The sequence below is a fragment of the Bombus bifarius genome, unplaced genomic scaffold (genome assembly GCF_011952205.1).
Source record: "Bombus bifarius isolate JDL3187 unplaced genomic scaffold, Bbif_JDL3187 scf7180000008203, whole genome shotgun sequence".
Lineage (NCBI taxonomy): Eukaryota > Metazoa > Arthropoda > Insecta > Hymenoptera > Apidae > Bombus > Bombus bifarius.
In genome coordinates, this window is record NW_022884507.1 from 1,569,085 (window position 1) to 1,592,536 (window position 23,452).

General features: G+C 31.4%; 3 protein-coding genes across 4 annotated transcripts; 1 reads left to right on the forward strand and 2 right to left on the reverse strand.

Annotated features, from left to right (window-relative positions):
- Positions 1-560: 560 nt before the first annotated feature.
- On the reverse strand, positions 561-3,891 carry LOC117210372 (GRIP and coiled-coil domain-containing protein 1). Its single transcript, XM_033453345.1, has 9 exons — positions 3,837-3,891; positions 3,644-3,756; positions 3,392-3,556; positions 3,150-3,295; positions 2,834-3,068; positions 2,443-2,752; positions 2,068-2,369; positions 1,514-1,971; positions 561-1,434 (listed from the first exon to the last, which is right to left on the reverse strand). Exons 1-9 carry the CDS (start codon positions 3,889-3,891, stop codon positions 1,269-1,271), a joined length of 1,950 nt encoding a protein of 649 aa, XP_033309236.1. The 3' UTR covers positions 561-1,268.
- A 1,195-nt stretch (positions 3,892-5,086) lies between these two features.
- LOC117210380 (D-aminoacyl-tRNA deacylase 1) lies at positions 5,087-6,414 on the reverse strand. The gene is made up of 4 exons (XM_033453355.1): positions 6,228-6,414; positions 5,759-5,849; positions 5,436-5,671; positions 5,087-5,280 (listed from the first exon to the last, which is right to left on the reverse strand). The coding sequence occupies exons 1-4, from the start codon at positions 6,268-6,270 to the stop codon at positions 5,165-5,167; spliced, it is 486 nt and encodes a 161-aa protein (XP_033309246.1). The 5' UTR covers positions 6,271-6,414; the 3' UTR covers positions 5,087-5,164.
- A 22-nt stretch (positions 6,415-6,436) lies between these two features.
- Positions 6,437-14,244, forward strand: LOC117210366 (centrosomal protein of 152 kDa-like). Of its 2 annotated transcripts, XM_033453316.1 has the most exons (12): positions 6,437-6,871; positions 7,015-7,885; positions 7,958-8,046; positions 8,141-8,341; positions 8,643-8,678; positions 8,887-9,126; positions 9,248-9,420; positions 9,512-9,973; positions 10,069-10,391; positions 10,493-10,596; positions 10,665-11,978; positions 12,072-14,244. In XM_033453316.1, the coding sequence occupies exons 1-12, from the start codon at positions 6,755-6,757 to the stop codon at positions 12,273-12,275; spliced, it is 4,134 nt and encodes a 1,377-aa protein (XP_033309207.1). In that variant the 5' UTR covers positions 6,437-6,754; the 3' UTR covers positions 12,276-14,244. The 2 variants fall into 2 exon arrangements, with proteins under 2 accessions (XP_033309207.1, XP_033309208.1); XM_033453317.1 differs by lacking the exon at positions 8,643-8,678.
- The last annotated feature ends 9,208 nt before the right edge of the window (positions 14,245-23,452 follow it).

Sequence of the window (23,452 nt, forward strand, 5' to 3'; positions counted from 1 at the left end):
CGACGTCTCCCACTAGCAACTTTCCCTCGAGGGCGGCTAGCATCCTTTTCTAACTACCGATATGGAGATTGACCAATTAGCAGCAGCGTCAATTTTCCTTACTTTCCGAACGAAGGCTATCCTCGACGAATCCGATGATCTCGTGTCCTTAGATACACCCCATCATAGTTTTCCTCTGTGGCATCGTCGGGACGGAACCTTACGATCAGTGAATATTACACGTCCGACTTAGATTTTGTGAGCATGTTCATCTATCATCCCGTTGACCGCGGATTCGTTACTGAACCTAGGGTCATTGTCATTGGTTTCTCGAGTATCTAATTACCACGGTTACTTATCCAATTCTATAATAATCGTATTTGCACTATTAAATGTCTTCTCTATTGCATAACGACAATGTGTAATCCAAACGAAGTTTCGTTTCACGCCCCTAACTCTAATTCTAATGTAAACCCGACATATATATATGTAAAACAAAAGTAAGAAAATTCTTCAACCAATCAAAACAATTCTTAACCAATAGGTTTATTGTTACTGTTCATATCAAAATAAATAATTTACTTTATTTTAACATTGAATTTATTATGCTTGTTTTATTTAACAATCATCGAAGAAAGATTGAAACCTCGAAATTTGCAACTTAAGCATTCATCATTTTGCCAATTTTCGACATAAATTATTTATTTCAGTACGTACGTTAAAGATAGGCCTATTGATTAAAGAATCTTCTTGATTTTTTTGTTTTAGTCTATCTAAAGTTCCAATCACCTACGCCAGTGAGATACTGCCTCTAAATGCTCATTTATTGTGAGTAAGATAAAACCAAGAGGCAATTAATTAAAACTGTATACAAAATGATTATGTATGAGGAAGAAGTAACCAAGTAAACTACGAAAAAAAGTTGCAGCGTTGGACTAAATCTTCAACTTAAAGAATTCATAGGATAATACCCCCTTAAAAGTACATAGTGATAAAAATACTTTTGCGTATATCACTGAAACTAAGGCCGAGCGACGATAACATGTATAGGGAAAAGCTATTCAGGATTATGTCCCCGATAACATATTTCAAGGTCGCCGAAATCGGTCGGAAGTGCCCTTTCTTAAATAATTACAGATAATAGATTTAACTTTTATTTATGAACACATTGTTAGTATAATGTACTCAAATATCATTTGCGATAGTACCGAAAATATAACAAAATAAATAAATTTTATGATATATATTAGATCAGCTACTAATCTTTTTATACATTTCCATAATATGAATTAGTGCTTTACCTTATTTAATTCTTCCGCAGTAAAACGCAATACTGTAGAAATAGCGTTTAGCATATGACGTTTACTAGAAACATCGCTTGTAGTTAAATAATTTATAAAAACATTTTTCAAATATTCAAGATTTGCACCTTCCCTAGACTTGCAAGCTTCGAGCCTAAAAATCGAATAATATAATCAAATGAGAACGTATCTTTCTTCCAATTTTTCAATACATGCATCACTTTGAAATTTACCTCGCAATCTGAGCTTGCAAAGCTTTTATATTTTCTTTCTGTTTCTCCTTTATATATATAACTTCTCTTTGTTTTTCCCGTAATGTTGCTTCTAACTCTAAAACTTTTTTTCTAGATGCTGATACTTGCACCTCTTTTCTTGCTAACTCTTGACTGTAATGCAATATTGGAGGACTGTCATTTGTTAATAATCCAGTTACTAAATCGGTAATAGGCTCTGTTCCACTTTCACATTTTGATGTATTTAGCTTCCTTTCTGCAGTATTTTCCTTTTTGGGTAATAATGCGTGAAAAGATGTTTTTAAAGTTAAAATTTCTTTATCCTTTTCTTCGATGAGAGCCATCGATCGTTCTCGTTGACGTAATAATTGTTGCTCTAACGTAGATATTTTATTACGAAATTCATTGTCCTTTTGTAATAACAAATGTCTCAATTTTCCATGTTCTTCTTGAGATAACTGTAAAAATAACCAATTGTTGTTTATACCACAGTTATTTTAAATATAGTTGATTTAATTTGTCACCGAATGATCAAAGAAAAGAAAAAAATTTGCCTTTTCCTGATGCTCCAATTTTAATTTCAATTCCCTTTCCTTATTCACAACTTCGTTATTTAAAACACGTATTCGTTCTTCTAGATTATTATTATGTGCTTTCAAAATATGTAATTGCGTTTTGCTATTTTTATCATAAGATGATGCAATATTTTGACTCTGAATATTATACGATATGTTTCCAACATTACTATACTTCATTTGCTGTTTACAATCTTCGAATTCTTGTAACAAAGTTTCATACTTTTCTTTATAATCAATAACTTGTTGTTTATCATATAAATCTAAGCAATGTAGTAATGCTGAAAACCAAATTTGCTAATAATTATACAATGTATTATTCATATAAAAGAAAAGTATTTTTAATTAACTAACATTTAACATGTGCTGATTCGCTTTTTTTATTATCTAAATCTAACAATTTGGTATACAGGTTTTTTATTCTAGAAATGATCTCTTCAGGTTCATTATTTAATGTAATATACTCATGTTCAGAGTCTTGTAAATTAATTAGTTGGTCTTTCAGTTTCTGTATGGCTTGTTGATCTTGCTGTCTGAGTCTATCATATCCTCCAACAATTTCTGAAAGTTCAGCTAGTCTTGCTTCTAGACCAGCTACTCTTGCTTCATGAGTCATTGCTAATGCTCTAGCTTGTTGTTCTGCAGCAGCAGCTCTTTTTTGTTCCTGCAAAGTTAATTAGCCATTCTCATGCCTACAGTAGACAAAACAATCTCATACAAATAGATATATATTTTTTTAAATTACTTCATGTATCGCATTTAAATGTTGTTTCTTCATTAGAGCCATTTCAGATTGGAGTGATAGTAGAATCGGGGGTGTTTCTTTAGCTGCTTCTTCTGCTTGTTTAAGCTTATTTCTAGCTATTTCTAATTCAGCTTCAAGTATTTTACATTGTGTCTTATGTGCAAACTGACTTTTTACTTGTGCTTCAAGTTGTTCTTTGTTTCGTCGTTCATCATGTAATAATTTTTGTAGTTCTCTAAAAAATAAAGAGAAATTTTAACAAAATTTCTCTTAAAACTACAAATTCTACGTATATTTTTCATATCTTACTACGTACTTTATCATTTTTGCATGATCAGCTTGCTCTCTTTCCCTTTCGTGACGTTCCATAATTAATTTACATTTCACATGCTCGATTTCAGAGTAATTCGTAGTTTGCACTTTGTTTAATTTTTCTTTCAAATCCTTGATTATTTTTTCACACTGTAAATATTTTATATTTAACAAAAAGAATATAAATGAATATATATTGATATGAATATAAATATGTATACATATACACATATAGTGTAAGCTCACTTCGTCTCGTTCGTTTCTCAACTGCTTCTTATCCTGTTGAAAACTTGCTTCCATTTTAGATTTTTCTGCCGAAAGAGTAGCTAAAGAATTCATCAACGTATCTAGCCGATTTTTTAATTTTCCTACTGTTTCTGTATACGCAATATCCGTTTGAACTTCGCGCGACTGAAAAATGAATACATACATTTATTTAAAAATAGTCGCTATACTACTATTGGTAGCAATCATATTGGAACTTTTATATTATTATACTTGTCGCGAATGAATTAATTCATCATTTCCAGTATTTGTAGTATCAGATTTTTGAGACTGCACATTCTTTGTATTTTCCACCTTTTTTGTTTGTGGAGGAGCGTCAGATTTATCTAAAATATAATTATCTATTATTATTGAATCGCTAATAATATTTTAAAAAATTCATAAGTTAACAATGATAGATATGTACCTTTTTCATTTTCTACAATTATTGACTTTTTATCCATTTTTTCCTCGTTCTCCATTGTGTCTCAATAAGAGATTAATAAATTAATAATTAAATATTTCAGTTCAAACAAGTATAGTAAACAAAGTTAATGTTTCGAATCTTTTAAACGATCTTTTATTCTGGATGACACATACGTTTACACCTTTATATGATAACATTTATCGCTGAAATAAAAACGGTTGTTATAGGTTTATTATAAAATAAAAACCTGTAATAATTTTTATATATGTAGATATAAAAATATAAGTAATTTTTATGCATGAGTTAATGTATTATCTGCAATAATAAGTATTTTCAATATAATAAAAACTCTCGAAAAAAAATTGTAATTACATAGCATATTTGATGCTGTTGATGATGTTCAAAACATTTAAATGTGACATAAAAATTAAAAATGTTAATGTAATGCAAAATGATACCCGTATAATAATTCCGTATATAATAATACATATGTATTTGCATTTATTTTCAATTTCTCATATTTGTACACGCTGACTGAATTACATACTATATAAAACTATTATCTTAATTACATAGAAATGTGCGTAAGTTTATTATTATAATACAATATTTGAAAATCACTTTCTTTATTTTAACATAAGGTACCTCGCCTTGTCACTTACCCTGATGATATCAAAATCTTTTCTAGACATACTATTTGTTTTTCTTACAACGATGTATCCGACTATTTTTAACGTCAAGCATTTTATAACGAAGTTATAGTTTGATCAAATCGAAGAAACGATCTTCTAATAATATATGGAATCCTATATGACGAATAACATTTATGAAACGTATTATAAACAATATTTGTAACAGTATTTCGCTTAAAGACAAATTATCTGCACATCTCTTCAGCTGATTCTATCTATATTATATTTGTTAATATGACAACAATGTGCATTATATAAATTTGTAAAGATTTTACCTATCAAAATTATATAAAAAACTCAAATAATTAAAATAAACAAATATATATATATATTTGCAATGTGTATATCAGACAACATTCTTAAAAGAAGTATTGTATTTATATCACCACATTAAAAATTACATTTATAAAATTATATAGAAATTAATTGGGTTCAAATTATATCACTCAAGAACAATGTTTATTAAATATAGAAAGGGAATGAATTTATCATAGAAACTGTTAAATGACAGAGAAACATATCTATATATAAATAGAGGGAAAAAATTAGAAAAATATATAAAATTATGTATTTAATAACATTTATTGTATGTTTAATTAATATTCATATATTTTCATTTTGATTTTCCATCAATATTCATTGTGTATCATTACATTGGTTTGATTTGTTAAGTTTAAGCGGAGATTCTATTTCTAATGTTACAGGTCCACTGTTTTTTATATTAACTTCCATCATTGCTCCAAATTTACCATCTGTAGAAAGTATTTGATAGAATGAATGTATTACTTTTCTGAACAAACATCTAATAACGATTTGATAGAAGTTCATTTTATTTTCATTCTATTCAAATGCAATAAACAACATATCTTCATATGAAGTTAATAGCTTATAGTTATTGATTATTTACCTTTAATTAATTCTGGTTTATAATTTTTACCAAGTTCAATAAGAAAATTATTATAAAATGATTCAGCTGTTTGGGCAGGCATGGCTTTATGAAAATCTAATCTATTTCCTTTCAGGGTATGGTACAATGTAAACTGACTAATACATAATATTTCATATTCTTTATCCATAACATTTTTACTCCATTTTTTATTATTATCATCATCAAACATTTTAATATTCAGTATTTTTTTTACTCTAAGAAAAATAAGATTTTATTTTATATTTTACACTGAGCTAGATTATTTTGTTCAAAATATGTATTATAATAATATTATATATTACATATATTTCATATCTTCTATTGTGTCATCTCCTTTTATACCAATTAAAATGCAGAGACCATTTCCAATACTATTAATAATTTCACCATTAACTGAAAAATTATTTCATAGTAGTATCAATAGAGAATAAATTGAGTATATATAATGATAATAGCGAAAAACGTTTTATACGTTCTAATGAAATTAAATTGAAATAAATGCTAATGCATCACTTTATGACTTTATATTTTATAGAAAATTATACTGTTCAATACATCTTACATGTATTATTATGTACATATGCATCTCATGAATTAGAAAGGAGAAACTGTGTTCTGACCATGTTTTATTCAATTTAATACAATATATAATACATATATAATTTTTATTTTATAGACATATGGTAACATTTAACATTTCTTTTTGATTCTTGTTTCTTAAAAGACGACAAGTTAGTTATTACAACAAAACATATATAACCTATTCATTACCTGAAACACTAGCTTTTGTCACACGTTGTATTACTGCTTTCATGTTCAAAGTTGAGACTAACGTTATTTTTTACACCGTTGAAATTATTGTTATTAGTACTAATATACATATATCCACGTAAATCCTTTACAGTTAAATATTTCTTGAAGGAAATACGCTACTATCATCGCTAGTAATGCTCTATGAATGAACCAATAGAAAAGCAGAGATAATCAGAAAGCTTACTTCCGCATATAGACTTCCTGTAATGCATTTTGACTTTTCAAAGATTGTTTACAAGCAAATTGCAGAGCGTATAATCATTCCAAAAATTTAATAATCTCGGAGTTGTTTGTCGTGGACTTATTGAGATTAGTAAAAATGAGCTTATTAAGACTTTGTAATGTATTGTTAAACCTGGGATTATAGTTCAAACTAATTTTCTGTGACCCACTTGTTGCGTTTAGGTTATGGTGTTATAAACAAAAATATGTTGGCTATAAATGTTTGGTTTTTATGATAAATTCGTGTATGCCAGACGATAGGAATGGAGGGTCCAGGTCTGAGCTTATTTTTAGGTTCAGAAAATATCCAACTAAATACAAATATACAAGACTTAGAAGAAGATGAAGAACAAGAAGATGCTAAGCAACGTAATAAAGAGGTGCATCTTCCTTTACTTTATTCCTTTCTTTATTTTAACTTTCCAATTTTATTGCTTGATTTGCGGTTTAATTAAAAAGTTCTATCCAAAAGAGTTTATTCTTCAATGATTGTAATTTTAATAGATAACGTTTAATGTTTTAGATCAAGGATCTCTTGGACAATGCATTTGATGATTTAGATGATGAATCTGACACTAGTTCTATTAATGACAGCCATTATCAAGATAGTACTAAAGGATCAGAAGTTACTAATACTATGTTAAATTCTCCTCAGAGAATTATATCATCCAAAGATCAAACTGTATCTCAATTACAGAAAGAATTTGGTATTTATGATCATGTCAAAAATTCAAATAACTATGATAGCACTATAATAAATCATAGGTCGGAGATGGAAATCGCTCCTTCAATCTCCAATATACAAAGAGACTTTGGTGTATATGATCAAACTGACACCCCATATTCTAAAAATAATAAGGATAATGATATGCATAATATTATTGCTGAAACACCTTATGAACTAACAAGATTACCAAACTCTGCATTTTCTAAAGATTTAAGAACCCAAGTTGAGGAAGATTATACATTTAATGAAAATTATTCATATAATTATCACACACCAGCTAATCATTACGATGCTCAAGGTAAAAATTATTCAAATAATGGTTATATCGATGGATATGACAATAATGTACAATGTAAGCAAATTCATGAGTTTGGAGGTGGTGACAATGTTACATCTGATCATATAAATCATTGTTACAAAACAAGTCCAAATGGCAGATCAACAGATGATGGTGTAGCTTATAAAATGGCCGAGTATGATAGTAAGGAACAATTAGAAGTTTTATATACAGTGCGAATGAAAGAAGTTAAGCGATTAACAGAAGAATTGCAACAAGTTCGGTTGGAAAAAGAAGAAGAGAAGAACCAGCTTAGTAGGAAAATAACACTTTTACAGGCTGATATTGAAAGATCAAACATATCTAGAAATCAAACGCAACATGCTTTGGGTAAGATTTAATGAAACATGTTCATAAAATGTTATCTAGATAAAGGATTATAAAATTAAGTGTTTCTTGTAGTTGATGCAAAAGCTGAGATTGCTGATCTTCATAATCAAATAACATCATTGAAGGAGAAAAATGCAGTTTTAGAGAAAACTAATCAAAATGTAAGACTTTCCTGTACTATTTTGAACAATGGTTTTATCGTTACAATAGCATTAGATGCATTAATTACCTAATTATAAAAATTACAAAATTTAGATGACAGAAGAATTAAATGTCGCAAGAGATTCTGTGATAGAATTACAACAAAAAATAGCTGTATTAGAAAGAGTACAAGCATTACAAGCAAATGATAAAACACATGAAAAATTTTTGAAACAAGCGCAAGAGAAACATGCTGTTGAAATGAAGAATATGCAAATTCAAATAGATGTTCTTACTGACAAACTTAATGCAAAGGTATTTCTAGTATTACATTATGTATTACATTTTGCTCATATTTATTTATAACTTAATGTATATTGATAGATGATTAGATTTTAGTGTATATCTTTTTATTATAAATTATTATAATAAAGACACACTAAATATTATAAATATAAATATAAACAAACTAAAATATTGTTATTTGTTAATATTCATTAAGTTACAAATATAATAATAATAATGATTATGGTGGTGGTGGTGATGGTAATGATGGTGATGGTAATAATGATGATGATAATGATGATAATAATAATAATAAATATTTGTGTCATAGCTGTTCAATATGGATTCCAACAATCATTGTATTTGGGCAAGTTGTTGATATTGTATTTTTTGAGAATTATAATGCTCTTGTAAAGAACATATTGTATAATTATATAAGTTTCTTGGTTTTCATATATGTACTTATTTTCTTTGCATGAGAGTACTATTAAAAAGTCATATTTATACCAGAAAAATTATATTTTAATTCATTAAATTACCGTAATTTCATGTTTGATTTTCTTGAATTTTAATAGGAAGCATCTTATGTCACTTTGGAAAATAAATTAGCTGATGTAAGAAGAGCGAATGAAACATTAATGGTAGAGAAAGGAGATACAATGAATCGTTTAGCACAAGTATTAGAAGAAAGTCAGACGCAGTGTCGAAATCTTATGGCTACAAATAATGCTCAGCAAGTAATGCAGCTTCAAGCACAAATTAAAGTTTTAACACAAGAAAAAGAAGAAATGCAAAAAATGATTCAAGAATTACAGGTACTTAAAGTATTAATTTACATTTAAGGAACAGCTTCAATCCACTATATATCCTAAAATATGTTTAAAAAATGTGCAAGATTTATATTAAAAATAATAATGTATTTATATATATATATAGAATAAATTAGAGATAGCAAAAAATGATGCTGCACAGTATGATTCATTGTTAGCTACAACATTAGAAGAAGAATCTGATTCTATTAGACAAATGAAATTAGGCGATTTTCATAATAAAACAAAATCAAAGCCCTATGATGATATCACAAATAAATTAAGGGGAGAATTGCAAAGGTAATTCATTTTAATTAAAAGTAATTTTATATTGCATGAAATTATTATGTGGTAGAATATTAATTTTATTGTTATCTTGTTATCTTTGTAGATGTTTAGCTGGACAAGCTGTCAAAAGGAAAGAAATAACTCGATTAGAAAATACTTTATCACAAAAAGAAAAAGAAGTTGATAAAGCTTTAATTGCAGCAAATACATGTCGACAAGAAGCAGCTCGATACGCTAAACGTGTTAATGAACTAGAACAAGAATTGAAATCTGTACTTACGAATGAAGCATTGAAAGCAAATGCTCAAATACAGAAGTTGTCCAATCATCTCAGTGATGTAAAAAAACAATGCGAATCATTGAGAGAAGAAAAAACAAAATTAGAACAGAAATTAAAAGAAACATTAGCAATTAATGAAGAAACACTTATAAAATTACATCAAGAAAACATAAATCAGCAAGAAAAAGACACCATTGATGAGTACAATAAAGAATATTTAGAAATACATGCTAAAGCTGTAGAAAGAGTTAGGCAAGAAGCACGAGTTGAAGTAGTGCAATTATCGTAAGTAGCAACATATTTCTGTTATTGTAAATATATCTTTTGCTTGTTAATATCATAACGTTTAAAATGGATGAGATAAATGTTTTAACTTACAGTGTGCAATTGGAACAAACGCAAAAAGAGTTGGATCGTGTTAAAGAATTGTATATAGATATCTGTAGTACAAAAGAACAATTAATAAGTGAACATAAATCTGAAATCAAAATGTTAAGAGAAAAATATACTAGCTTAGAAGAGCGTGAAATAGATATAGAAAGATACCAACATGATTTAAGGGCACAAGTAAAGATAACAGAAAAATTAACGGAAGAGTGCGACATGTACAGAAATAAAGTAATTGAATTAGAAAAAGATCTAAATTGTGAAAGGAAAAAGAAAGATGAATACACAAACAAAATTCACCAAGAAATTGAAAAAGGTAAAATTGATATCGCTTAAAACAATAAAATTTGGATGTCTTTTATTCTTTCATATGTTTAAAAATTTTACTAAGACCTATCATAAATTTAATATTTACAGCTAAAGAAGAAGCTTTAAATGAATTACGCAATGCCCACCCTAACCAAGAGATAAGTGTTCACTTGCCAGATCATTGTTCTGAACATTTAGAAAAAATAAATCAGGTATATATATCTTGTTTATTATTGTTTGTCTGCTATATATAAATTCATCAAACTTAATACATTTATAGTTAGAAGAAGATTGTAAACGTTTAGAAGATAAACTACATGCTGCAGTTAAAGAACATAAAAAAGTATTGGAATATCAATCTGCCTTAGATGATGCTAAATTAAAGACAGCACAGATGGAAATATCTCAAGAATCTTGGAAAAAGAAATACGAAAATGCAATTAGTGAAAGGAATAATCTTATTACTAAAATTTCTAAACTTGATTCTGAATTATCAAGTATCAAGCGAAATTTAAAGATTGAAGACTCTGATGATGTAAAATTAAAAGTATCTCAGTATCAAATAGAAAATGAAGATTTAAAAAATAAATGTGACAGTTTAATTAGTGAAACAAGCATTTATAAAGATAAAATCGCGCAGTTAGAAGTAGAATTATCAGAAACGAAAAATATAATTGGAAATTTCGAGGGTAGGTTAAAAAAAAATAGTGAAATATCATTAAATTCAAAATGTGTATTGGAAAAAGAACTTTCTCATTACAAAGATTTGGCGACACAATTAAGTATTAAGATAAATCATCTGAAGGCTGGAAGAAAGAGTAATTATGTTATGGAGCAAAGAATCAAACAATTAGAAACAGATTTACAAGGAAAGGAAGAGGAACTAGAAAGATTAAAAGACTTTGACAAAATAAAAATGGAAAGAGATCAATTTGTTTTAAAGTTAAAAAATCAAGCTAAACAATTTGAACAATACGTTAAGCATCAAAAGCAAGTATTTCCTGAATTAAATTTATCACCAGGTAGTTCAAGTGATGGCACAGATTTTCTAAAAATAAGGGAAGTTATGGTAAAAGAGTTACGTGAAGAGATGGAACAGAAGGTACATGAAGAACTTAAACGTATAGAGGAACATGATCGAGAAAAAAGGAATGAGTTGGAAGAAACATATAAAGCAGTTTTAATACAGTTTTCAAAATTAAAAAACATATGTCACGAAAAGACGCAGGAAGTAGAAAATTTAAAAGTGGCGAAGGATCGATTTAGTCAAATGATTGAAACTTGTTATAAAGAATTGGTAGCAAAACAGTTGGAAATCGAAAAGTTGCAAGAAGAATTAAAACAAAAAGAAAGTGATGTGGATGAAGAGAGAAATCTAATGGCTAAAGTTATGACTAAATGGGTTAGAGAAATTTGGGAAGTAAAAGATAAAGAAGTTGAAATGAATGAAAAATTACAGCAGTTACAGGAAAGTGAAGAAAATTTGAAAACAGAGATAAAAACGTTAAAAGAAAGAGAAAAAGAAATGAAAAGTAATATTGATACGTTAAAAACTAAATATCAGTCAGCAAAAAAGACTGCGAACAACTACAAGGTAATTTTGTAATAGAAAAGTAAATCATATCTATTATACCCATTTTATTAATTTTCCTCTATCTTACAAATTTAATATTTAAAAATTTTTTAGGAGTATGCAGTGAATCAAGAGAAATTTTCATTAAGTGAAGGTAAACGTATAGAGGAAGGATACAAAAAAGCCATGAATCAACTACAACAAAAGCTTGATGCAATAGTTAGTACTCAAGAGGAAAAACTTAAAGAAATTGAATGTCAGTATACTGAAAGAATAGAACAAATGCGACTTACACAGAAGTACAAAAGTAAATGTTGAAGTATATATTAATATTTAGTTTAAAAAATATATATATATTATATATTATATTTAATATATATATATATATATATTAATATTTTAGTATGCAATATAGTTTAAAGGAAAAAAGTAGTTAGAAGAGGCTAGATATTTTTTAATTTAAAGCACTTTATTGTACAACACTCTATTAGGAGATTTTTGTGTTAGGGACCAATCACTTAAAAGTGGCAGATGTATATTGATAGAATTAGCAATACTTATTTACTGTACCTTATTTTAAGGAATAGGAACATAATTACAAACAGTAATGTCATCTAAACGATAATACTAAAGTACAATTTCCAGTTAATTAATAGAGAATACTAATTATAATTACTGAAATTTACTACTAAAATTTACATATTAATCGTGGAAGAATGTGAATTTGTAAAAAGTGAAGAGAATCATTTTTACATTCATTAATATTATTTCGTAATTTTATAAATTGTCTATATTTAAACCATAAACAAGTAAGTCCTCCTTTCTGTATAAATGAGACGCTCAGTCACATGTTCTTACTAAACATATGACATAATATCATAATGCAAGACTGGAATATATAGATCTTTTTCCTTAGTAAAATAAACATAAATTCATTGTAATTGAAAATATCAAAGTATACCTTTGAGTATTAAACAATTGTTTACGATTTATATGTATATCCTAAAAAGAATTAAAGATATTAATATTAAGATTGTACAAAATAGACAATGAATGACATTATACACGTTAAATTCTAAATTAAAAATTCATGTTATGAATAAAAATTTTACGTTTATGTTTGATGTGCAAAGTCGAATTATTAAATGTAACCGATATGTTGTACATTGAAATTGAATATTCATCTGGCATTTAGGACAAAGTTGCCTCAAAGTTGATATTATTTAATTTTTGAGCACATACGTATAAAATTTTTTGTACAAACTAATACGTGTAAACATTTCTGTAAATGAATCACGAAGCCATAATTCTTTTCTAATCTTATAATTTATAAAATAAGATCAATTTAATGCGTGTAACATACTCTTAATTATCAAACCACAGACTGTTGCGATTAGTTTTCTTTATAAAATTTTTATACAGATTTTAAAAGTAATTATTAATAAGCGTTTTTTAATTCTTAAAAAAGAAAAATATATATTTCAGAAATTTTTATCACCTCTTAAGTATGGTTTATGATATTTGTGCATTATATGCCGTACATCATAAACTATTAATTTTACAGGTGTCATTACTGTCATGCTTTGATAATGATGATTCTTGATAACAATATAATTATTAAATCATCACTAAATAGAGAGTATTATTAATATTAGTTGTATTTTTGTATGTAGAATGAATTAATTTATTTTTTGTAATAAAGATTTTATGTCGGTGTCTATTAATTAGTCAATTTAAATTAACTGAAATCCTAAATATAATTATATTAACATAATTTATTACTAATAAGAATAGAGACCAGGATAATAAGAGCCATGAAGTTCGAAAACAAAACAGGGAGAGGTAACAGTTTAATGGAACAATGTTTGAAGGGGAAAAGGATAAAATTGGATGTTACATTAAATAGTAAGGAAGGAAGAGAATTATGTGGAAGATTGGATGGAGTCAGAAAGAAATGGAGCAGATGAGGAACATAGAAAGGAAAATGGAGAAAAAGATTATAAGGGAAAGAGATAAGGAAGTGCACAGTTAAAAAGAGTACAACAGAATAAATAGAACAAGATATAACAGATGGTATAAGTTTACCACTTGTTTCTGTCTACTTAAGTCAAGTACTTAGAAAAAAAAGGATAAAGGGTGAGCTAATTGTTGATCACAAGAACTGTTGGTTTAAGTGTGGGAATGTTGAAGTGAACAACAGATTTTGGGAAAGTAAAGATAGAAGGAGGTACATTTTACGTGAGAGAGACTTGGAGATTCTAAAGCACTGGAAGACTACACAGGGATGCGAGGATTGGGGAGGGGGACAGAACATGCAATATAGAAAAATTATTAAATGAAAAAGGAAAAAGTACCTCTGTTAACTGATTAAGAAAACTGGATAGGACAATAAAGAGGAAGGGAAGGACAAGAGAAGTGCTTAATCTGTAGTTTGTAGATCATAGTAATATATTTTAGGATAGTTTAGATTAGCAAAATCAAATAAGTAGGCTTAGGCAAAAGTTTAGATATAAGTAAAAAGATGTTTGATGCTCTCTCTGACATTAGCAACAAGAATAGACATTAAGTTCCAAAATGACATCCAAAAGATAGGGGTATGTGCGGATACAAACTAAGAGTGTAAGGCCAGGAAGGTATGATATGGGATGAAAGGCTGTGTGATTTTATATGTTTTGTAAATCAAATCTCATTCTATGTCACCTAGAAGTGAGAATTATATAATAAATAAAAAAATCTAATTTATTATTGTACTATAAATTTATATGTCGGAGTCCGGTTGGCATTTTGGGGCGTTCTATGAACCTTTACTTACTTTACCGTCGCGAATGTGGCTAATATTTATCAGTACGAATGTGGGCACTACAAGAGGCTATGAGTAATGGCGATAGGATGTTCGAGATGATGGTGACAACAAATTCAGGTTCGATAACGAATCCACGGGAGGACAAGTATCAACGTACTACTCGATTCGGGAAACTTCTCGACAACTCAATCAGTAATTCGTCCAACGACTAACTAATAAACTAACTCTCTCTTCATCCAAAAGAAACTGCCCTTATATACACCTGTCCCCACTTCTCGGGTCAATCTTTGTTTTTAAGGAGAGCCATATAATCATTTCATACCTCTGTCAGGTACACGTCCCTCCCGTGACCATAGCTACGTCTAGTGACCCGCTATGTCACTTCGAGCCCAAACCCATCGTCATAAAGTCAGATTGGAACATTAAAACTATTCCTTATTTTTATTACTTAAGTGCAGCTATAGTAAAAGTCTGGATTAGGGTATTGGGGTTTTTCCCAACATTCCGAACGCGAAAACCCGCTGTCCTTCCATCTCCGACACGGCCATTCTGACGATCACCCGTCCTCGGGTGTATCTAAAATATCGTGTATTCTTATATTGGTTTCGATGCAACTGCCATTATTTACGATTTAACTAAATGTCCAAGTAAGCAGGGTAGCAACAAAATTTCGTTCGGAGGTTTGACAACAAGAATTCGTGTCGTTATAATTTGTATTCGAAGTGCTAGTTGCATTCTATGAGTTATCAGTCAGAACGTAATGACACAACAGATTATTCTCGATTTCGTAAACGGACGAATCTCAGTTTGTTAGATCCTATTACCACGTTGGGTGTATTACAAAAGTACAGAACCCCACACACTGGGCATATCTCATAATACAAAACACCACACACTGGGTGTATCTCAAAATACAAAACACCACACACTGGGTGTATCTCAAAATACAAAACACCACACACTGGGTGTATCTCAAAATACAAAACACCACACACTGGGTGTATCTCATAGCGCAAGACGTCGCACTGGACGTACCCTGGAAGCGCAAAACGTTACACTGGACATGTTCTGGAAGCGCAAGACGTCGCACTGGACGTACTCTGGAAGCGCAAGACATTACACTGGACATGTTCTGGAAGCGCAAGACGTCGCACTGGACGTACTCTGGAAGCGCAAGACGTCACAGTGAACATATTACTACGACCACAACGTGATGTTAATGCTCCTCTGAGGTCCGTGTACTTGCATCGTTATTATCATCGTCGTTGTCATCACCGCAGACGTCCAACTCAGCAGGAACGCCATTTTCCGGCATTTTTCTTAGTCTATCACGACTGTCTTTACGATCTTTTGCCGTCTAAGGTTTCTAACGTATACCGATCCCCTCCTAAAATCTCTGCTATCACAAATGGACCCCTGAACTTGGGATCTAACTTCGTCTGATTTCTCTCTTCGTTTTTTCGTAACACAAAGTCACCGAGATTAAACCTAACTATTCGAGCTCTCTTTTGTTAAATCTGTCCTTGTCGTATTTGGCACTAATAGAGACTAGTATAGATTAAGAGTAATATAGATTTCTTAGGGCTTGTTGTCTTACTTCAGCGATGTCTATTGTCTTTTCTTCTATGTTGTCGGGTAGTATAAAGTCATATGGTCTTACTGCTTTACCGATCAGTAGTTCTAAGGGGCTCGACTTAGTCACACGGTTGATGGTGCAATTTAAAGCCAGTTGTATTTCCCCAACCGCGTCTTGCCACGACCGCCCGGTCGTTTCTACCGTTGTAAACATACTCTTTAGCGTGTGCATCATACGCTCTACCTGTCCATTGGCCCTACTCGCACCGGTCGCTATTAAGTGGAGTTTGATGTGTCTACCTTGGCAAAAATCCTGAAATTCTTTGCCCGTAAAACATCTTCGAGTTCTGCCCGAGCAGTCGAGCTATGCGGACGTGAAATCTAGTGCCTCCGACATTGTGCGACAAGAGTAGAGCAACAGAACCAATCAAGGATGGAAAAAATACCATCGATAAGAATACTAAACAAAGGAGAAACATACGCTATAAACAGGGCAGTAGACCAACAGAGCCCAATTAAAATAACAAGTACAGGACTGCTCATACAAAAGAAATAGAAATGGAAATAATACAAAAAGACGACGTAAAGAGCAATACCAACAAGGATCTACCACAACATAACGAAAGCTGGAACTCCCAGCAAAAAAAGAAAAATAAACACAAACACAAACGATAGGAGGACCACAGAAACAGAAAGACAACAATGGCTACAAGAAATTCCTACACAAAACTCCTTCAGCTCACTGACAGAAGACGCTGGGTATCGCACTTACCAACCCAAATCCGACAAGAGCTACACCCTAAAACAAATACAAACAAAATATGCGAGGAATTGGCCAAGATCGGACACCAGGTAAGAACGATCAACAATATAACCAGATTTGACACTAAGCAACCACTACCACTATTCCTAATAGAGCTAGAACCGAAAAGCAACAACAAAGAAATATTTGAAATTAAAAAAATCTCAGACACAATAATCACAGTCGAGCCACCCAGACATAAAAAAGACATATCACAATGCATGCGGTGTCAACAATACGGTCACACAAAAAACTACTGCAATAGAAACCCGGCGTGTGTCAAATGCGCAGGAAAGCACCTAACAGTGAACTGCCCACACACGGGAAAAATAAATGACGTAAAATGTCACAATTGCGGTGGAAATCACCCAGCCAGCTACAAAGGCTGCGTAGTCAGAAAACAACTACAAAGCAAACTTTTCCGGCCGATTCGAAACAGGACACACAACAATTTCCACACGCAACAGGACTACACAGAATCTATGTCAACACTAAATACACAGCATGTAATGAACAATAACCACACTAACACCAACACCGTTAGAAACCGAAGCTACGCGCAAGTAGTCAACCGGTCGTCACCCTTAGACAATCAAGAACAGAACAACCACAGCAACGACGCTACAGAAATCAAAGAGTTAATAAAACAATCCATAAAAAACACCGAAATACTCACAAAAATGATAAGCGAACAAAACGAACTCCTCAGACAGCAAACACAGCAGATAACAGTCATGTTACAATTACTTACTAACATGATGAGCAAAAAATGAAAATAGACACGCTTAAAATAGCAGCCTGGAACTCTAACGGCCTACAACAAAGGGCCCTAGAAACTAAAACATTCCTGTATAGCAATAACATCGATATACTACTCTGTTAGGGAAGTGATACATTTACACTGTACATGAGAGTGTGTGTGTAAGGGTCAGAGGGCCTCCGGGTCTTAGTTGAGACAAAAGACTGCCGTTAGAAGATTCTGGATAGTCGGTTGGCGACAAGCGTGCGTGCAAGACGTTCTTCAGAGAGTAATATAGATATATAGCTGTTGTGTGTGAAATATAGTCAATTATTTGTATTTCCAAATCCTCGAATTTCCTTAACATGGTAGCAGAGCGTGGTTACTAGTTTTGCAAGATATTTAGTGCGTGGTTACGATCTTGCGAGTGAGTTTTCAGTAAAGAAAAAAAAAAACTTTCAGAGGAAAAAATATACTTCGAGCACGTAGGAACGCTTGAGTAAGAAAATAAAAAAAAGAAAAATCAATTAAAATGGAGAGATCGGAAATCATGATACCTATATTCGATGGTGAGGATTATGGATTGTGGAAGCAAAGAATCACGATGTTTCTCAAGTATAAGGAATGCGAGGTTGTTACAACTAGAATGAAGAACGAAAGAGACGATGAAGACTGGGACAAAAAGGATTTGAAGGCGATAAATATAATTTATAGTGCAATATCGAACAGACAATTGGAGTATGTTAGGGAAGGAAAAACGGCGTATGATATAATAAAAAGGTTCGATGAAATGTACTTGAAAGAGTCGACGGCACTGCAGATCGTATGCAGAAGGAGATTGGAAAACATAAGACTGAAGAACGAAATAGTGTGGCTATTAGATAGCAGTTGTACCGATCACATAATTAATGATATAAATTATTTTGATAAATCTATCGACCTAAAAGAACCGGTAAATATATATTTAGGCGATAATAGACCGATAAAAGCGACAAAAGTTGGGAATGTTATAAGTTATTTTGAAGCATTCGGAAAACAAAATAAAATAAATATGAGGAAAGTATTTTACGCGAAAGAAATGTCCGCAAATTTGATTAGTTTAGGTAAACTAACAGACAATAAGAATACGGTTATTTCCAAAGGAAATATTGCGAAAGTAATAGATGAGGATAATAAACTTAGAGCTGTAGCGTTCAAAGAGAATGGGACATATAGAATAAAAAGTATATTGAAAGGGAAGAAGCACTTAGTAAACAGCGCCGAACATAGTAGTTGAGTAAAAAGGGAAGATGGCATAGGATGGCATAGGACACGTAAATTTTAAATACTTAAATATTTTAGGTAAAGAGCAGCTAGTGACTGGCATACCGAATGAATTTGAAAAGGAACTTTTGAAATGTAGGGTGTGTATAGAAAGCAAAATGCATAACTTACCTTTCAAAAATAATCGAACTAAGGCTAGGGAAATAATGGAAATTATTCATACGGATGTATGTGGTCCCTTTAAGACTACCGGATTCAATGGAGAAAAATATTTTATTTCATTTATCGATGATTATAGTAAAATAGCTAGGATCTATTGTATAAAATCAAAAGATGAGGTCTTTGATTCTTTCGTACAGCTCGTAAATGAAGCCGAAAATTTAACGGGCAAGAGGTTAAAAATATTAAGATGCGATAATGGTAAAGAATATTTAAATAATCGAATTTATAAATTTGCTAGGGATAAAGGTATAAGAATAAATAATTGCCCAACATACGTACATGAATTAAACGGGACAGCGGAAAAGTATAATAAAACAATGATGGACATGGCGCGTTGCTTGTTAGCGGAAGCGAAAGTACATAAAAGGTACTGGCCAGAAATAGTTTGTACAGCGGTATACTTGAAAAATCGAATATTAGCGAATTCTATAGAGAGAAAGACACCTTTTGAAATATTCTTCGGGAGAAAACCAAGTGTTAAAAATCTACATCTATATGGAAGTAAAGTTTTTGTAAGAAGGCCAGAACAAAAAAGAGTTTCCAAATGGAACAAGAAGGCAGATATGGGAATTCTATTAGGATATAGTGAAGTAGAATACAGAGTCCTATTAGGTGGGAAAATAACAATAGCTAGACATGTAGAGGTCATAGAGACAGACACTAAATGTATCGGTTTTGAGGAAAATTCATTAGAGGCAGATAGAAATGATAGCGAAGATAACTATTCATTGGATGGTATGGATAAGGAAGAGTTAGAAGGTAGGGAAAATGAAAATGATAGTAGTACTGAAAGCTCAAACACTACTAGGAGATCTACATGTATTAAGAAAACTCCAGTAAGGTATCCAGAAAAGGAAAATATTTGCGAGATTCATGCAAATTATTGTAAAGTAGATATCCCTCGTACATTTGAGGAGGCGATTTGTTGCGAAAATAATGAAGTTTGGAAACAGGCTATGGATAAGGAAATAGAATGTCTCTATAAGAATAAAACTTGGAAATTGGTAGAAAGGGTAAAAGGCAAAGAAGTATTAGATGTAAAATGGGTTTACACGAAAAAATCAGAGGACAGGTATAAGGCTAGATTAGTGGTAAGGGGATTTCAACAAAGAAACATAGCCGATGACATATATTCTCCAGTGGCGAGTAATCAGACCTTTAAGATATTGCTATTATATTGTTGTCAAAATGGATTAATAATTGAGCAAATGGATGTAGAAACTGCCTTTTTAAATGGTGAAGTAACCTCGGAGGTATATGTAAATCAACCAAAGGGATATGCGGATGGAACGAATAGAGTTTGTAAATTATCGAAAGCGCTTTATGGGTTAAAAGAAAGTCCGAGGGACTGGTATGAGTGTTTTGATAAGTATGTGACAAGATTAGGTTTTAAGAAGAACAATATAGAGCTGTGCCTATATACTTATGGAGAGGGAGAAAATGTTGTTTATTTGTTAATATACGTAGACGATTTGTTGATTTGTAGTAAAAACAAAGAGAAGATACAAAGTGTAAAAAAATTATTAACTGATAAATTTGAAATGAAAGATTTAGGTGAAGTAAAAGAATATCTTGGAATAAATATAGAGTATGATTATTTAAAAAATGAAATGAGATTAAGCCAAAAGAAATACATAGAATCATTAGCAAACAAATATAAATTACATAATAGCAAATTGTACTGTACACCTATGGAGACCAACTTAAAAATTGAAAAAGGTGAGATAAATGGAGAGGACATTGGATACAAGAATTTAATTGGCGCATTGCTGTATATTAGTGTAAATACCAGACCCGATATAAGTTATAGTGTGAATTACCTGAGTAGATTTCAAGATTGTTGTAACGAGACACATTTTAAATATGCCTTGCGAATATTGAAATATTTGTACCGGACTAGAGATTTAGGGCTACATTATAAAAGAAATGAAAAGTGCGAAACGATAGATTGTTATGTGGACGCTGATTGGGCAGGAGATTATATAGATAGGAAATCGACTTGTGGGTATGTAATTAGATTGTATGGAAATGTAATTGGATGGAAGTCTAAAAAACAAAGGTGTGTGACAAAAGCCTCGACGTATGCAGAGTATGTTACTCTATCGGAAGCGGTGAGCGAAGTAATGACTATCAGAGAACTAATTAAAATCTTCGATGTAAATGTAGACGATAACCCTGTAAAAATCTATGAGCATAACACTGGAGTAATGAGTATAGCAAAATACGGAACTTTTACAAAAAATTCTAAACACATTGAAGTTCATTACCACTACGTTCACGAGTACGTAAAGGAAAATAAGATAAACATAATAAAAGTAAGTACAGAAGAAAACACTGCGGATATTTTTACGAAGGCACTGTGTAGAGAGAAATTTGAAAGGTTTAGGTCATGGATGAATGTAAAATAAGAGAAATGTAAATAAAGCGATAAATGTTGAATATTTTGTTAATTCGACAAGTATGTAAATAAAATTAAGTGTACAGTATAAATGTAAGGAGGCGTGTTAGGGAAGTGATACATTTACACTGTACATGAGAGTGTGTGTGTAAGGGTCAGAGGGCGTCCAGGTCTTAGTTGAGACAAAAGACTGCCGTTAGAAGATTCTGGATAGTCGGTTGACGACAAGCGTGCGTGCAAGACGTTCTTCAGAGTGTAATATAGATGTATAGCTGTTGTGTGTGAAATATAGTCAATTATTTGTATTTCCAAATCCTCGAATTTCCTTAACATACTCGTTTCAGAAACACACCTCACGATAAAAAGCTATATAAAAATACCGCACTACACCATATACGACACCAAGCATTCCTCAGGGAAAGCATACGGAGGGACGACAGTAGTAATAAAAAACGACATTAAACATCACCTACACAGCCAGGTCAGTAAGGAACATATACAAGCAACCACCGTTACTGTACAGACTAGCAGCAACCAACTGCAGTTGTCAGCAGTATACGTACCGCCGCAACACAAAATTACATCACAAATGTGGGAAGAGTACTTTCGACACTTAGGTGACAAGTATATCGCAGCTGGAGACTATAACTCAAAGCACACAATATGGGGATCAAGAATCACCACACCTCGAGGCAGAACCTTGGAAAAATACATTAAAAATAATAACCTCAATATATTATCCACAGGAAGACCGACATACTGGCCGACAGGTCTGAGCAAAATACCTGACCTGCTAGATTTTGCAGTTACAAAGGGACTAAACGCAAATAAACTAAACATAGCACCCAGCCTCGAGCTTACCTCCGACCATACGCCCATAATAATTACATACAGAAACAAACCAATACTTTACAGCAGCACAGAGACGCTATGCAATAAAACCACCAAATGGCAAATATTCAAAGAAATAATAGAGAGCAAAATCAGCTGCAAAATCCCACTGAAAACACCTGAACACATCAATCAAGCAGTAACAATATTCACAGAGAACTATCCAAGAAGCAGCAAGGGCAACCGCTATACCTGAAACAACCAACAGACAAACAAAAACAGTTGCACTAGACATCCTCGAAAAAATTAGAGAAAAAAGAAAAGCGAAAGCAAAATGGCAAAAACACATAACAAAAGAAAACAAAAAACACAACCTAGCAAACACGATGATGGTACCCCGCTGGGGGTAGCCACCCACATGATATATTAGTATACCGCTATAATACTTTACCAAATGTCCTACTGGACAAATTGTAAAATTTAAATAAATAAATAAAAAAAAAAGTAACACTTTCTTAAGTAAAAGTAATCTTCCTTGATCCGCTATTATCCGGCAAGGACTGTCGACTAAAAATATAGCATACTTAGGTACTTTAACGGTACTAAGGGAATCTACTTTACGAGTATGATGCAGATGTGCGGATTTAGTGAAGCCGTCGACCAAAACAATGACATTCTTTCGAATCACTTTTACTGCTTAGTTTGCCCGTTAGGTCTACGTGAACGGTATGCCAAGATATGCTGGTCTTAGGAATAGGATGTAGTTCAGCTGATATTTTACCTGAACTAGCCTTCGAAACTCGACAAGCATGACAGTTTTCAACGAATTTACGAACATATTTCGCCATTCCTTCGAAACAGT